We start from the raw sequence: 17,566 nt of genomic DNA, 5'->3' as shown, positions 1-17,566 counted from the left end.
AGGGCTCTCCTGACTCCTGGAGCTGCAGCTGTAAACAGAAATGCACAAACAATTGAGTGCACACATTGAAACTATGAGGTCATAGCGACAAGTGCCATTTTTTCTGGTCCAACACTCAATTAATTGGAACATTGCTACTGTTTTCCAAGGCCAGCAGGACTGCCTTTTCCTGCCTGCTGGGCTCTGTGGCAGGTGAGTTTCAGTGGGATGAATTCCAATTTAATTAACAGAAAACAATTTTCTTAAAAAGACCAAAAAAAAAAAAAAAAAAGCCCAGACAACAAACTGTTCCTACGGTTCTCTCAAAATGAATATATACATCGTAGAGAAAACAAAAAGGTAATACAAAGAAACTTGGCTGCCTTCCACTTGTAGGAGATGCTAGAAACCATTTGATACTATGTTTTGAAATACCATTTATACTAGCACTGGATACCTTAGTTGGAGGACACCATGATGGATGGATTTTTTTTCTCTCATTGAAAAGCATCCATTTCCTCTCTTAGGCCACAAACATAAATATAGAAATAGATCATTCTGAATTGGGCTGTTTACGATTATTTATTTAATGGCTAACCACAGTTCCTGAGCTACTAATACATAATTTAAATGTCTCACAAATACAGCACTTGGTTTTCAATTAATTCTCTGTACATATTCAATAAAATGAGCATGTGAAAATAATAAAGGAAGTGAGGCCTCAGTTATCAATTCTGACAGGGTTCACAGTCCTTCTAAATGTGTCTTTAAGTCATTTTAGCTTGCATTTGAACATAATTATCATGACAGGCATGGCTTCAACTGAGCCAACAGAGCTTTAAAATAAATACTGAAAGCTGCTTGCTCAATGTTGATGCAAAGTCTGAGTTCTGATCTGGTAAACATCCCCATTTCCCTCAATAACCCCAGTCCTGGCATGGCCTGGCAGGCTGAGGATTTTTTGTTAGCCATGCTGAGGGTCACCAGAAATATCCACAGGAAATAAACACCCAGCCTTGAAATTCAGCTTTTGTCATGCCTCCCTTCTTCTTCCAAAGCCAATCTGGATTTGGGGCCTATTGCCCTCTGTACAGCGGTGAACATTCCTGCTGTGCCCCACCCCTGGAGGAGCAGGACAATTTTTCAGGCTTTCTGCTGAAGTCCCACAGGACCATCTGTGTAGCATGTTCTGCAGTTTCAGTACTTATGCTAAAACTCTTTCCATGTGAAAACATTGCAGCCCACATTTCACATTTACACTCATTTAGGCTTTACCAGGGGATCCATTTCATATTGCAATTAAAAGCTACTCTAGCATGCAGCAGTTTAAGAATGTCCCCTTAACATTTAAATATACTGTATCGTGCTGCAGGAAGTCAGATCTTCAATGAAATCTAGTCTGCTTTGATTAATAATTGAAGACATTTTTGCATCGGAAAGAAAAAATATCCCAAAGACACTCTTCCTATTGATCTGAAGATTGAAATAAATGAAACAGATTCAAACTTTTGCCTATGTTTGTTAACTATTGATAAAACGACAGTACTGAGCAGAGGTAGTCATATGCAAATGTAAGGATGGTGATAGAGATAGTTTCAAACTGCATCTGGTTCAACTTCTTGGAAACAGCATTTGATGTTGAACGGCCAGAAGACCTGTGTATACTGACAGCACCAGGTTTTGCATACCTTCCATAGGTATTGCAATGTATGTTAACATACAAGAAATAGTGAAAATTGTGTAGGCACTTACATGACAGAAAGATAAAGATTTGGGGTTGAATATTGAGCTAGGAAGAGAAGTAGTTTAAAAAGTACAGTTCATTAGTCTGACCTCTATCATGTACAACATTTTCAAACAGATATTGGAGAAAATAAGAATAATCAAGATGCAGAAACAAAAGGAAGCCAAAAGACAATGTGATTTTAGGAAAGACTGATCACATTAGACTAAACTTGTTTGGATAGGTGCTTGTCTTGATCAGAGAAAAGTGGTAGATCTAATCTTTGGACTTTGCTTACATTTAACTTAGACCCACTTATCTGTGGAGCTGGAGAAGATGTGGGTTGTTTTTTGTTTGTGGTTTGGTGAGGCGTGTTTGCTTGTTTGTTTTTTAATTTACTGCCATTGCTCCAGCTCACTCCAACAGGAGACTAGTTCCCGTTGAATTTCAACAACTTTCACCAGGTTCGTAGGCTGGGACTCTGAGCACTGATAAATACAGAGGGTTTTCTCCAAACAGACACTGCCGTGCTTCCCCTGTGGCTGACAGCAGAACCAGCAGGGTCTCAGCAGCACCGTGGGCTCAGCATCGCCCTGCAGAAACCCAGGGAGCTGCTGGAAGATTTGCCTGGGTAAGAAGTAAAAGTCTGCTCCATTCAATCTCTGGGAGAAGCTTCAGAGTCAAGGTGAGGGGATTCTAATTAACCAGCAAGGATGCACTGGGAGGGCATTTCCAAGCAATGAATATTTGATTAGAAGAGCTGAGAGGCAAAGGCAATCTATAAAATAAGACTGATGAGTCATTGACTGTCAGTCTGTGCCTTCCTGTGCATCAATATTTCTACTGGAAGTTCACAAAATTAAAAACATTAATGGGTCAGATTTGGCCCCAGAAGTTATGCAAAAAGTTGAGTTATTTCCACAAAACCATTTTATCTTCCAGCTACATTTAGCTAGTGGCAAGTACTGCTGTTTCTCCATTGTTTTTAGTCCCATTGCTTCTTCCCAGGGTTAAATTCCCCTCTCAGACCCAATGGCCTGTATTTGAGAATGACTCATTTAGCATCTGTGAACATTTATAAAAATGCCCTCCTAAAGAATGGCAACACACAAATTCTCCCTAGCAGGACTACAAAAAGGAACAAGTCTCATATGAGAGACATTGGATAGTGTCAGAGGGAGAGCAAGTCAAGATGAAGAATGACATCAACAAAACAAACTAGCCAGAAGCAAAGCCCCTTTGAGGCTCTTTTTCCTTGCATTTTCATGTCAGGCTCATGCCTACTGCAACACATCAATGGTAGAAAGCAAAAAAGAAAGCAGATTTAAATATATAAAATGAGACTGGTATATGAAAAGCAGTTAAAGTTGATATTGCTCAATTGAGAAGTGAATACGTTTCACTTTTATTTACCCTTGACTGTAGCATTGCATGGGACAAAGCTGAGGAAAAAAAGGCAGTAGTTTCCATTCACCAGAGAGATCATTTGGAAGGACACATATCCATTCCAATAGCTGATAAGTTAAATGTCCCAAGATTATCAAATTTTGAAACACCATGTTTTCTTTTATGTTGGATGATTTCAGCCTGCCATTTTACACCTAAGAAATTATTCTGGGTGGAGATGCCTGCGGGTCCACAGGTCGCTCCTCAAATGACTGATATGATAAATGCCAGGCTGTGCTTTGGTTTTGTGGAGTTGCTAAGTCTGTTAAATCTAGTGATTTCCCATGTGATCATGGATAAGGATTTCAGATTTGAATCTGTGTCTATGCCTATGCCAGGGCAGGTAGGAGAGGTGTTTTTCACTCTCCTCACCATCCTGCAAATACAGTTACAACGAATGAGTTAATCCAGTGACATAAAAATCCATTAGCATTTTATACTGATTTTAGTACAGACAGGATCAGACTCTATCACCTTACTGCCTGTAACCTACCTTGCAAAATAAAGAGTTACAAATGATTAACTAAATCAGTGATGAAACCCCTATGCCTCTGGAGGCTTGGGAACAAGCCTGTGGTGTGAAAAGCCAGCAGGATACCTTCTGCAGGAAAAGCTAAGCAGAATTGCTTTTCACTCAGTAAGCAGTAGAAAAGCAGCAGCTACTAGACAGCCTCTCACAAGCTGAGTGTATGATTGAATCAATACTTTCAGTTTTACACTCTTACACAGGCAGTGGATGGAAAAGTTTATATTCCAGTCATGATATCTGATGGCTCAACAACAAGGACTGTTAAAGAAAAATGGAAAGAAAACCCCAAAAACCAGAGGCATTTAAAAATTCATTGGGTGACAGTGGGTACCTTGCCTTTATGTAGGAAATGCTTCTACTAAAGAGACTTTAGCAAAATTAATTAGGTCATCAGAAAGGTTTACAAGCTACATTCACTGAGATAGCAATTTTTTTGAAGCAGCCTCTTGAAAGAACTAGCTAAACTCTATAAAGAAAAAAATCACTTGCTGGGTATATCCCTGCAGATTAAATACACTTGGTAGAAGGAGAAGCACTTAAAAAATTCAAATCAGTCTTCTTGCAAGCAGAGAATGAAGAAAAGTCCTCCCACACCACATCCCCATCTTTAAGCATGTGCAGAAGCACTGTTTAGGGCACCAAGAAGCAAGTCTGCCCTTTGAGCAGTTCAAGCTTTTAGAGAACGGGCTGTCCACAGCAGGGCTTGCCCTCTGGAGTCAGGTAACCTGTGCCTCTCCACCATGTCTGGCTCAATGCAGGTAGAGGAGGCTGTGGCACCCTTAGGCTGCTGCAGACTGCAGGAGACAATGTGGGACTCAGCTTACAGCCAGCTTGGTGCTAGTGAGCAAGAAACAAGGTTTTTTTGTGTAGTTTGTCCTGTATTTTGTACAATTAAGACTGGTGGTAAATTATCTAGTTGCATGTCTGCTGGTGACTGAAGGGTTACAGCAGCAACCCAGCAGTGCCCTGAAACACATGCTTACATTTGTCTCTAGTAAATTGTACACATGTTCTGCTGCACTCCACATGCTGTTCTGCACTTTCCTGCAAACCCCTCTGCCAGGTGAACGAACTCATTCTGTTAAGAATACTGCATTCAGAAACAATGGTTTAGACTGGACTGCTCTTCCTCTGTGCTCTCAGAAAGAAGGACCAGGTAGAGCCACCCCAGAGGAGATGAGATTATAGCAGAAAGCAAATACCATGCACAAGAGCAAAGAGGGGGTACGCTATCTTCAGTGAGTGTGACAAAGGGACACTTTGGGGCCCTGTATGGCAGCACTGCATGACGTCTATGGCTTTACAAGGTGTAAATATTTTGTCAAGCATGTCCCATTTTCAAAATTGACTTGCAGTGAAAGCCTTTTACAGTAGCTATGTATTTTTGAGGTAGTCTAAGGAGTCCACAATTTTTGAAAATGGAACTGAATTGCTCTTGAATATGTGAATGTAGAAAACTGGAAAAAGGCCTCTAAGATGCAGGTTAGTGCTTTATGTTGGCACAAGCACAGGGATCCTGCTTCAATTCAGAAAAGGCTGCCATTCTGAAGGTGAACCTTTGCAGTTTGAAGCATGTCTGGTTTGCCTACAAAGAGCAAAATGTGTAATTCTTAAATGCCTGAAACTGCCTGCAGAGTAGTCAGCAGACCCTAGTGTTTCACAGCAGCTGACAGCTCATCTCAGGGAACAAGCAACTTCAGTGATACCAATGCTTGACTTATTTCCAAGGAAAAAACCCCTGCTTTATAAAACACTGATTAAAAGCTGACTTGGGTTCCTAAACTAACTCAGCTCAAATATCAGGAAAAAAACCAAATGCCATAGATTGAAAACTCTGAAAAAGCTACTGCAGACCAAAGCAAAGGCAAATGAGCCTTAAACCATCAGTATTTCAGTGACTGGCTTTCTTGCATGGGGAGCAGCATTAAAACATCTGCCTTATATAATGCTGCGCTGCATAATGTGGAAATACCTTCAGCACAAGTGTCCAGTGATTTGGTGATTTGTACAGTGTGGGTAATCACACACTGCAGTAAAATAAGTACTGAGCAGCAAAAAGGAAAATCTCATGGCTTTTTTCACATTGCCCCTCTTCAGTGTACCTATTCTTCCTTTGGAATGTGCTGCTCCTGGTCAGGGCTGGCCTGGAGAGCCCATGTTACATGACATACATTTCCCTAGTCAAGTCCATGGGCAAGACACCAGGTTGTTTCACAGCACCTACCTCAGGTGATCATGTCTTCACTTGGATTGTTTGACTGTGAGAGCTGTGCATGAGGTAGATGTGCTCTGAACTTCCAGCAGAGGCTTTCATCTTGGTCATTTTGGCAGGGGGGAAGGCAGCCCTCTGCACTCCACACTTCTCTTGTGCAGGAGCTGCAACTTCCTGGAGAAGCCTTTGCAGCCACCATGCACATCAGCTTTGCAGCTGGTCCCACACTCCCACGAGAACAGCTTTGACACACCTGGGAGCCCCAAGAAAAGGATTTGTGTGGAAGCTCCTCCAAGACAAGACACCAGAACCCATGCTAGTTATAGCAGGCAGAATGTAGCTCGAAAGAGCTGCCCTGGATTCAGGAGAGCTGTAAATCCTAAGTTCCACCGTGATATTAGGAAGGGCTGAAAGCTGTGGAGTGACCCCAAGTATTTGCTCTACTTCTAGGCCCCCAGGTCCCCTGGAACCCTCCTACCATATTACCTCTCTCTAGATGTCCCTGGCTGTCCCCAAAGGTGGCATATTTCCTCAGGTCAGTTGGTGCATGGCCATAAATATTTATTTGGTGCTGGAAACCACCACATGCCAGGCGCCATCACTTCTTCTCCACATGTGGTTCACCCTATGGCAGAGCACAAGTCCATTTAACACCAGCCATGACAATTCAACCCTTAGCTAAGGCATGTGGGCAAGTGCTTCTGCAGCAGCTGCTCCTGGTAGTACTTACTGATCCCTTAAGGACCAGGGCCTCTCCATGCCCAATGCCTTGGTTTGTGTTAACCACCAGCAGTACAAACAAGGTGTCCCAGAAGACCAAGGATGCTGGGCAGCCTGAAGCCAGTGCATACAATTTTCAGTTTGCCTGGAAACACCTTACACTTCTTGGGAAGTTTTTTTCACTGTGCCACAGAGCCTCACACTGCAGTAGAAAGGAAAAGAGAACAACAAAACCCACAGTTTTACAGCTGCCACGAGGAGAAGGCATTTTGTACTCTGCACTTTGGCATACTGACTCAAGGAGATGGAAGAAGAAAGGCAGAGCAGTAGATAGGATTCAGTGCTGGATAGTGGATCAGCTAATGGAGGGAAAGCAATTCTCTGAGTAAGAAGACTGAAATGATTATAGGACGTGTAGTGTGCAAAGGAGGGTGATAACTAGAGGACAGTGGGATGGAAGAGGTAGTAACCAGGACAGAGATTTGAAGATTTGGACAAAGGATGGAGCAGAGAGAAAATGCAACACAGAGCTGCGCTAGAAGAAACAATAAGCTTGGGAAACAGAGGCAGAAATTCTCACAGGACTGGCTGACATTCCTTGTGTACTGCTGGTACCACACAGACATGCTCCACAAACCTGTCATAAGGCAAGGCCTGCCCCAAGATCACGTGCTGCTCCAAGGGGAACAGCAAGCTCTCTTTGGCTATCCCTCAATAACACTTTCTCCACATCTTGACATTTCTGCCTGTGCTGCAGCACAAAAGAGTTGCTTACCCTCCAGCCCTTCAGGGCAGAAAAGACTTTAGAGAAGAGCTAGCATTTCCCTCCAGGGCAAGAGGAAACAGGCACTGTGTTAGTGCATACTGGTGTTATGATCCATGCATAGGCAGAAGCCTCTCAGTGCAGCATGGTGGGTTGTGGAGGAGTCTGGGGGAAGAGATGAGACTGGTTCTGGTGTGGGGCTCTGGGCAGTGGGGTGCTCTGAGAGTCAGCCTCCAGCAACGAGGTGCCAAAAAACCACTGCTGCTCCTTCCAGATGCTGGGGGGAGAAAAGCCTTTGAGAAAAGAGTTAATTATAGGGATTGTATTCCATTTCCTACAATTAAGGGAACCCATCTGTAGAGATTTTAATTAATGGAGATCTTATGGGGAGTTTCAGTTTGGCTGGAGGGTTTTACTGGGTGTACTCTGTCTCCTTGGTATTTTCTGTAGTTGTGCAGTCATTAGCTTTGGCCATTAAAGGCAGGGAGACAGCAATAAATGAGGAATGGACAACACAATGATTTTCATACATAGCAGATGGACATATTTGCCTCTTTCCCAGACTCTCACCATCTTTCCCTAATTAATACAATCACTAGCTACAAAAGTATTTTTTTATTTAAAAAGAAAAAAAGGTAGATAGTACAATTCATGTACATGAAGCCACTCTGTAAAAATTAAATAAGGATATTTCACCCTATATAATACATCAAATTTAAACAGGTATAGAGTTTACAATTACAATTCTTACATTAGTAAGAATTATATAAATAAACTTTTTCTATCTAAAGCATTTTCATTCAATTTTTTTCTGTGTGTTCCAATTAAAACTTATCAACATTACCATTGATCTGTCTGTTTTTTCCCACCTTCCTTTAGACATAATCCTCTTCCTGGGATGGACTTTTTTTGGTTTAACTTACAGTGTTTCTCCTAAATGCATCTTGAAATGAGCAGTTCTTGGAAACATAAAGTAACTTAAAAGTGCCTAAGACACCACAATGCACTGAAGTTTGTGCAGCCATGAGTGTAAAACCAAAAGCTCAAACCACTGGGCATCTCCTCTTGCTGCAGGGACTTTGGGTCTGGCAGATGCACATTCCTTAATTCACGAACTGACCGTACAGTACACACTGCTGGCTCCTGCTGTAGACTACTTAGGTTTTGCTTGGGCTGAATTACTCCTCATGCCCTAATTATTACCTGTTTCCCCAGACACAGCTGAGGGCTGGGAGCTGCCAGGCTTGCTGGCTAGGCAGGGTTGGTAAAGCCCTGGTGTGAAGTGGGGAGACTGAGCCCTCCTGGTTCACCCTATTTGCAAAACAATGTTCTGACATAAAGAACCTGGTCACCCAGCCATGACTGACTACCCTTTGGAAGATTCCATCACACACTGCCTCCAGCTGCATCCTGCCTATTCTAAGATACAACAAAGGTCTGGGAGTGAAACCCCTGCAAAGCAATAGAGGCAACAGCTCTGTGGTTTCTAGACCCTGCATGTTGAATGCCACAGCCCATATCCACTGTGCTGCAGCCCAGTTCAGATATTCCTCCTGGGCCCAAGCCACAGCTCTGGGGGAGAGGCTGCTCCCTCAGGAGGGTCATGGAGCTGGAGGAGACTGCTGCTGGGTGCTGTGGCTGCACAGATGCAGCTGGAGTAGTTTCTCCTCTTATATGAGGGTGCTTTGACTTTCTTGCTGCCTGGATTTTAGTTCAGTTCCTTCTAATTTTTTTCCCATTTTCAGAGACCATTTTTCATTTGCTATCTGTAATGAGACATTCATTCCACAGCAATATCCAACTCATCAATCTTTCCTTTCAAAAGCACTGCTGCTTTTACTGATCCTCTATTCCTTTTATATACAAGGCCATATACACACACTCATAGGTATGTGTGTATAGAGAAGATTTCTTTCAGAGAAGATTTCTTTCCTTCTGTCTTTTTGTTCTTTGCTGTGTTTAAGTGGTTTGCAACATTCTTGTACTTACCTGGTCCTTGATTAGCTTACTGATTTGTTGCCCCCAATACTCTCTCTCACATTTCTCTCAGGAAAAGTATTAACAACTTTCCTGTTGCTCCCTTTCTATGCCATTCCTGCTTGCTAGCTGTCCAGTGGGATCTATCTACTCATGCATAATTTTCTAGTGAAATATGCTCCGCAGCAGTGAAGAATATCCATTAGAATATCCATTCTGACCTTCAGAGAGTTAGTCTGAGTCAAAGGTGGATTCTTACTAACCTCAGATTACTATTTAAGAGGCTTTACAATATCTACCCTCCTAACAAGGTCTACCACGTTGCCCCAGCAAACAGCTCACCTTCCTCTCCTCCTCATGCTCACTCAGCTCCCAGTGCAGTCATTCCCAAAGTTCCAAAGCCAAAAAGCTTTACATATTGCCTCTTCTCTGTCTCAATGCCTGGAACAAGCTGTGGTCGCCTTTACTACCCAGTCAAGTGTTACCGAGAACACCTTGTAGAGAGACAATATGCAAACCATCAGGGCTTTGGGGGTTTGAGGCAGGGATTCTCCTGTGGGAGCAGTGCAGAAAAACAAACCAGCTGTCTGGATTGAAATCATGAGCAATTAACAGTAGCTTCAATTACGCAGAACAGAACTTTATAAATATTTGCAAATTACACCCTCCCTATTTTTGCATGAAGAGTGGCAACCCATGAGGGAGCTCTCCTCAGATCAGAGGGATGTCAGCTGATGGAATTCTGAAGGTCAAGGGTTCAAGAGATATTTTGAAATTATCTTCTTAATTAGAAGCAGCAAAGTCTAGTCTGCTGTGTGTACATGGGCACAAGAACTACAGATTAAAATTAGAGAGGGAGATTGGAAGGAAACTCAGCCAGCGAGTTCTCATCATAAGACACAGCATGGCAGGGATTCCAGTGGGAAGACATCCCACCCCCGCCTGCCTCCAGCACCCAGCAGAGACGCCACAACCATCAGACTGCAGTCAGCATTGGAGAAAAAAGGACCCATTCATTTATACTTGTCCCAGGAGAAGAGATTGGCTTGAAAAATGAGTGCTTTTGCATACTAGAAAGATTTCTTTGGGTGGGAGTGGGCCTAGGTTTCCTTTTTCAGGCACTGGGTGCTGAAAGAAACTTATGGATCATAATATTTGCCACATTAAAATGCATCATGTCATGATAGCTGTAGAGACAGAAACTCGCTCCAGAACATCTGATAAAAATAGTTACATGGGAAATAGAATCCACCACCACCTCAGTGAAGCCACAGGAATCTCTTTCCATTGTAACAAAGCTCCATACAATGATGCCAGCTCTCGCAGGAGCGATAGTAAAACATAAATCACACTAACTCATAACGGCACCCACCAAACAATGCAAAATGGCTACAGATCGAGGCTTGGCTCTGCCTGCAGAGAACTGTGCCTAAACTTGCAGCATTTCCTAGGGCAGCCAGAGAAGACACTCCACGCTCTGCTCACATTCTGGGGAGGAAGACACAACCTGGGACATAGACTTCACAGAAAACTCACACTCCTGTGTATTTTATTGCTATCCTGCTTGTGGGGACATTGTTAGTGCTCGGTGTGTCAGCAGAGACCCATGTAAAAAGCACTGACTGAATTTGGGTGGGAGCTACACACCCACAGCACCTGGTGAAAGAGGCTACGTACCTATCAGTGTCAGATGAGAAACAGCTCAAACCCGAGACTGACTACATTTGGCTGTCATCAATTATTTAGAAACCATCTAAATCTGATTTAGATCCTGAGGTCAGGGCATTTTCAAATTTGAAAGTCTTGGCGTATTCCCACCTCCCACAGCTTCATTTCTGTCAGGATTTTCCACATATGTTAAGAGCAGTAAAGAGGAGAGTGACTTCTTTCACCAGTGCACATTCTCCCAGCCCACCAAGTCCAAGGGATGTACACATGTAACCTGAAAACCAGCCCAGGATTTTTTTGGTGTTTGTAAACCGTGAATTAAATGAGAGCTCATCAAGCAGTGCTGATTTCAGGGGCTTCAAAACTGCATTATTCTTTATGTAGATCCACAAACACAGGTTTGATTAGGCCTGTAAGTACATGATAAAATGCTATGCATTCATAAAGATTATATGTCAGTAATTTTTCTTCTATCTAAAGGCTTCATTACTTTGGGTGATATTTTATGGCATGGAGCATAAAGCTGTAATAAATATTTCAGATAGTACCTTCAAACTTGCACTAAGGTGATTTTGCCATTACCAGTTGTGAGTTGATTTGGGTTTTTTACATGTTTGTGTTTGTGTTTACATGTTTGTGTTACACTTTTGGCATTAAACCAGAGAATTAAACCTTTCCAAAGGGACCATTTACAGGCTGGAACCTGCTAAGAACCCTGTTAATGGAAGGTGTCTCCCAGGAAGCTGCTATTTGCTCAAGACCAGGCAGCTACAAGAAACTAAGAAATGGTTCTTGGTTCTCCCTGTGGTGACCTGGGCCACAGAGGGACAGGGAGGAGAACCACAGGGAGAATTAAGAACCATTCTTAGAAGCCAAATTCCTCTGAGTGACTACAAGGTGTTTCTGCCCGGCAAGTGGCTTTTGTTGCACAGCTACTTTAGTGCTCCCCTTGCTACCCAGAAGCAGAGCTGCATAATGCATTTATATTGAACTCTGCCAAAACCACAGCCTCTACAAGCATCTGAAATTCCAGCTTTTTCACCCTCAACACACATGGAGAAAAGCCTCTGATGAGCTCCAGCTTCTCAGGCAGAAGTCTAGCAACAGGAGTCACAGCAGAGAAGGGGCTCCCTCATCAGTTAAGTGCTGTAATTAGTAGCATTTGAGGTCACAAATAAAATCAAGACCTGACTGCGCTAATTACAAAAAAATACACATATGCAAACATTTTGCATGAGGCAAGACAGTCCCTTAAGTCCCAGGCATGCTCTGCTGAGTGCACAAGAAGGATGCTGAAGCACCCAGGGCAGCTGCCCTGCAGGAGGGAGAAAAGCCCAGTGTGCTACCCCAGAACTCGTCTTTCCTGGAGGGGCTGGCAGTAGAACTGGGACCAAATCCATCAAAACCCACAAGCATTTGGAACAAACCTTATGCCAAGCAAGTATTTCAGAAAATTATAACATTGTGTAGAACCTAGAATGCCTGTAAGGATTATTTCCTCCCTTTTTTCACCTTTTTAAAAGAAAGGTTTATGTTAGAACAATTATCTAGTTAGCCAAGACATAATGGATGCTAAATGTATCCATAAACCCTTATCTATCAATGGACCTTCATTTCTTACCTGTTTTCACCTTCTTTCCTTCAGCTGGCAACTTTCCTTGCACCATCCCTTTAATTTTCCTTCTTCCCTCCCTAAGGCTTATGCAAAAATCCTTCCGTACTTCCATCATCTTTCTCCCATCCATTTCTAAGCTCTCTTGAAATCCCCTGTTCTTGGGTATGTAGTACTCTGAAGTCTGAATCCAATATCATTGATGCTTTTGGTGCAAGCCATTCTTCAGAACGGGGATGTGTTTCCACCACTGTCAGGTAAAGATGACTTTGCTTAAAAAATTCCTAGCTTGGTCAGAGTAAAAGGCATTTGGGAAAAAAGTATGGTCCAGATACTTAAAGACCTTGTGATGACCACATGGTCTGTAGCTCTAGAAAGCCAAACAGACCTGAATAAAATCCTCTCTCTCTGCAATTGCTGATTATAAATTGTTCTTATTTTTAATTAATGCACTTATTGATTACTCTCAGTCATAATTATACAATAATAATAGTTAATAAGATTATATTCTTGTGTTTTGTGTAATTAGTAGGAGTAAAAAAACCAGAGAAACGTAAAATTTACCTTGTACAGATGCACAAGCTTCCACTAACCACAGATTCTTGGATGCAATCCTGCACATTGGCTGCCCTTTGGAATTTTGCAGTTTATCTTTAAGAGTTTTGGATTTTGAAATTTGCATTAAGATCTGCTGCAAGCAAGCAAACCAACAGCATCCCAAAGAATCTCCTTTTGGCCTTCTTTTCCATTTCTTTTATGCCTCTTCTGTCTTTCTGTTCTGCAGGCAATTTTGTAAAAAGAATATTGAAATCAATTCTATTTGCATTCCTTAGTTTAATATTGAATTAATTTTGCATTTGCAGTGCACACTATTCAAAAGCAGGAGCTTAGATCCCTTGAAATCAACATTAAAATTATTTTTCTATGTCTGCTTTAAATTTGCTTGTGCTTTTTGGATCAAAGCAAATTTCCCCTCTACCCAGAAATTTTCACCACTTTTGAAAGTTTAAATTTCTGGACAAAAAAGTTGCAATAAGCATTCAGGTTGAAAGCTGAGGTCGGAAGTAAAGTGTGAGTATTTTATTTGCTTAGTCCTTTAAGGGTGGGAATTCTTGCCCAAACTTTCTCTATTGGAAATAGGGAGCACAAAGAAGGTCCTCTTTGTAGCTTGATTAATCAAATCTAATCTCATCTCATCTAATGCAGAACAACAGGGCTGCCAGCAAGAGCCTGTGCACAAGGCTTTGGGAATAGGGAGAGCTTTACCTGAGTGTGTTTAGCAGCTCTGTGATGGAGCAGAGACACGAACCTCGATCCCAGGTGTCCTGGCTCCATCCTCTGCTCCAAAAAGACTGTCTGGCAACAGTCCAGTAAACATTTCAAATAGGTAAAATATTGACAATACTTAAAAACTGGCTTTTGGAAACAATCTCTAGGCGAAGTGCACTTGAAAAAGAGAATGTGTGTCTGTGCAGGCAAGCGTTCCTGAAAAGCAACTTTCAGAGTAACAGAAGAGGTTTAGTTTCTGGCCGGGACGCCCAGGGTAGCTATTCCGCAGCCGTTCCATAATTTGCAGGTATTTTCCCTTCTCCGGAGCGCTGTCCCCAGAACCGCGGGGATGAGGAGCGGCCGGCGCCGCTCCCGGCCGCGCCCGCAGCGCCCCCTGCGGGCCCAGCGCCGCACAGCCCGCCCGGCTCCGAAACATCCGAAACTAACCCTGCTCCGGCCAGCGCCGGCACACGCACACACCGCCAACCTCACGGGCTTCGTGCTTTAACTCCTTTCCTTCCCCTCTTTTCAAACACCTCTGGCAGCAGGTAGCACCAGTACACAACGGGTCGCACAAAGTTCCTTCGCAAACGCTATTTTTTTCCCCCATCTGAAATATCCCCTGAAGTTGTTCCTGTATTGCTCCCAGAGTACATTTCTTGGTTGCCAAAAAACTCTCCTCTCCCTATCTCCTACCAGCTCATGGAAGGGCCAGATAAATCCCTTGGGAACAGAACTTTCTTGAGGAATGTTGTAAGCTCTATTTCTGGAGGAGAGATCTATTAAGCAACAATTTCCCTGCCCTTATTCCATCCCGGATTTATAGCACATGTCCAACTCCCTGAAAAATCACAAGGGGGCAGTGGGGCTGTGGGGAGAAAAACCCTATGTTACAATGATTTTAGTAATTTTTTGATGTGCAAAGCCTTCACCTTTTTTTATTTTCGTGGCCACAGCACTTAGGTTGGAGGGGAAGAATATGAGGCAAATGAGCTTTTATGAGGCTATTGCCACTCTGAAAGCAACTTCTCCCCTCTCTCACACTAATCGCAGATTGTTTCTTCCAACACAGTCCTGAAACCAGAACTCCTCCAAGCCAGCACACATGTGAAACAGCATCTCCACACATTTTCCTTTGCAAATCCAAGGATTTGCCTACACTAAGAAGAGGAATACTCCTTTTAGCACTTAAGAAGAGGGGGAATTAACTTACCATAAAAATAAACTCCTTGGGAAATTTCTTCGTTCACCTATTGAACTTCCAGACTGGTTGGGGGAAGGTAGTATTTAAGCAGATGTTCTTACCTTGATGAAGTTTCTCTGTGGGAGTTTCATAGCCTAATAATTCAGAAAACCTAGGTACAATATTTAATTTAGATGATTTTTTAAAAAAATATAAGGTTAGTAGAAAAATTCAGCATTATCTTGACAGAGTAAAACATATCTTCAGGCAGTCCAGGCCTATTATTTTTTCTATTTTCAGACTACTTAAACAAAAAAAAAATCGTTTATTTTGCTTATTATGTATGTCCCTAGGGAACTTCTCCATTTTATTTGGACTGATCTGTGGAAAATACTTAGCATCTGCTTCTCTAGTCTCACCAGTGAGTTTTTTCATCAATTTCAAATGTTCTTTGCCTCAAGACAGCAGACATATCTCTATTTTCTTAGCAGTGTTTTGATTTTGCTACTGTATACAAATCAGTATGCAGAGATATTTACATTAACAACTATAATCTAAAATCTAGTACCATGGTAATTTATTCTGCCACAAGAGCCCTGCAGCTTATGTTGTTGCAAAAATCTAATCTAAATTTTAAACCACCACAGAGAAATGCCCCATCTAGAAGTCACCAATGTAATCCTAAGAACAAGATAACTAACTCCTCTCACTTTAGAATTAATTAATACCAACCATATTAAGTTTAACAAAGAACTGGATTCTGCACCTGGGATGGGGGCTGGGGGCATTTTTGGGTACAAATATAAGGAGGATCTAAAGCTTTCAGAGAGCTCAAAGGACATCAGCAAGGATGGTGAGAGGTCTGCAGGGGAAGCCATATGAAGAGGCTTATGGCTGAGGTCACTTAGTCTGTTCAGTCTGGAGGAGACTGAGAGGAAACTTCATTGCAGTCTGCAACTTCCTGATGAGGGTAAAGAGGAGGGGCAGACACTGATCTCTCTCTGGTGACCAGTGACAGAACCTGGGGGACTGGCTTGAAGTTGTGTCAGGAGAGGTTTAGGTTGGATATTAAGAAAAGGTTCTTCACCCGAGGGTGGTTAGGCACTGGAACAGTCTCCTCAGGGAAGTGGTCACAGCGCACCTGACAGAGCTCAAAGAAGCACTTGGACCAACGCTCTCAGGTACATGGTGCCTGAGATTCTTGGGGATGGTGCTGTGCAGGGCCAGAAGTTGGATTCAGTAATCCTTTTGGGTCCCTTCCAACTCAGGATATTCTAGGATTTTAATTTGGGCACCCATTCAAGTAGGAAACTAACCTAGTACTATGCAAATTCATACTGCTTCTTCAGAGATCTCAATGGTTTGAGAAAACACTTAGATACAACTTCTCTAAAAATTTGAGACAGTATTGACCGAGCACTCAAGCAAGTCTCAAAAAGCAGCAAATTAAATGCATTGCAGGAAAGACTTAATGGCTATCAAGCAAATTGCAATTACAGCAGGGAAAAAACACCAACCCAAACACCTAGATTGTGAAGAAACACTTATTTAATACATTGGTGAAAAACATTTAATGGTCAGAATACATTTTCAGAAACTGGCATTTCAGAAATGCCAGTTTCAAGAAAAAGACCTGGACAATTTGAATATTGTTTTGCTTCAGTATCATGAAATTTGGAAGTAAAAGGTAATATAGTTCATTGTTTGTGACTTCCAGATTAAGTCTAAAAAGAGTATTTCTCTTCTTTCCTGAAACAGTTCTGTTTGGAACTATAAGCAGGAGCAATAGACTACACAAAAGACAAACATATGTATCTATATATACAATTTTCTTTTATTAACAAGGTATGTCATTACTGAACAAGGCAGCTGAGAAATACAAGGACTGGACATATACATGAAAATTTTACAACTCGACTAAAATTGGCATGTGTTTTATATACAGGTGTGATTAATTACGGTGCAACTCTACTGTATTTGATTAAACACAGTTCTAAGCACTTACATTATGAAAATATGAAATTGATCATACAGAGCTCAAGTATGTAATCTAAAAATAATAATGATTTAAAAACTTCCAAACTTTCTATTTTCATCCGTTTTTCAGAACAGCACTATAGCTTTTCCTACTACCATATACATGAAAGATTATCAAAAATATATTGATGGGTCTATCACTAATCATGAATATTTATATTTACAATAAGTTAGCAAATTCTTCACCAAATACTTTATATACAAAACTCAATTTGCCCTTTGTGAAAGAGTCATTAAAAAGTTAAAAACCATAGAAATGCCAGTTAGAAATAATGCATTCCAAAAATTGGACTTGTTTACAACAACTGAGAACAATTGAAAATAATTTATGAAAAAGTATGTACTTTTAGAACATGAACTCTCACAACACTTTAGCTCCAATACAGAATAGCAGGAATTTTGTCCCATGTGTTCTTTGAGTGGCAAACTTCTCTTCCAATCAAGCTGC

At 41.8% G+C, this 17,566-nt stretch overlaps 1 protein-coding gene across 2 annotated transcripts in view; it reads right to left on the bottom strand.

Moving 5' to 3' along the window:
• Positions 1-17,452: 17,452 nt before the first annotated feature.
• CRY1 (cryptochrome circadian regulator 1) overlaps positions 17,453-17,566 on the bottom strand; it is a 39,399-nt gene continuing 39,285 nt past the window's right edge. The window contains exon 14 of one of the 2 annotated variants that reach the window (XM_021535870.3): positions 17,453-17,562. Coding sequence is in view for 1 of the 2 variants with exons in the window: in XM_021535877.3 (XP_021391552.1) it covers positions 17,558-17,562 (5 nt within the window). In the remaining variant the exon portion in view is untranslated. The remainder of the gene's footprint in view (positions 17,563-17,566) is intronic. The other variant, XM_021535877.3, reaches the window with a different exon arrangement.

The sequence above is a fragment of the Lonchura striata genome, chromosome 5, assembly GCF_046129695.1.
Source record: "Lonchura striata isolate bLonStr1 chromosome 5, bLonStr1.mat, whole genome shotgun sequence".
Classification (NCBI taxonomy): domain Eukaryota; kingdom Metazoa; phylum Chordata; class Aves; order Passeriformes; family Estrildidae; genus Lonchura; species Lonchura striata.
The sequence above is the reverse complement of the archived record's forward strand: the minus strand, read 5'-3'. Positions and strand labels throughout refer to the sequence as shown.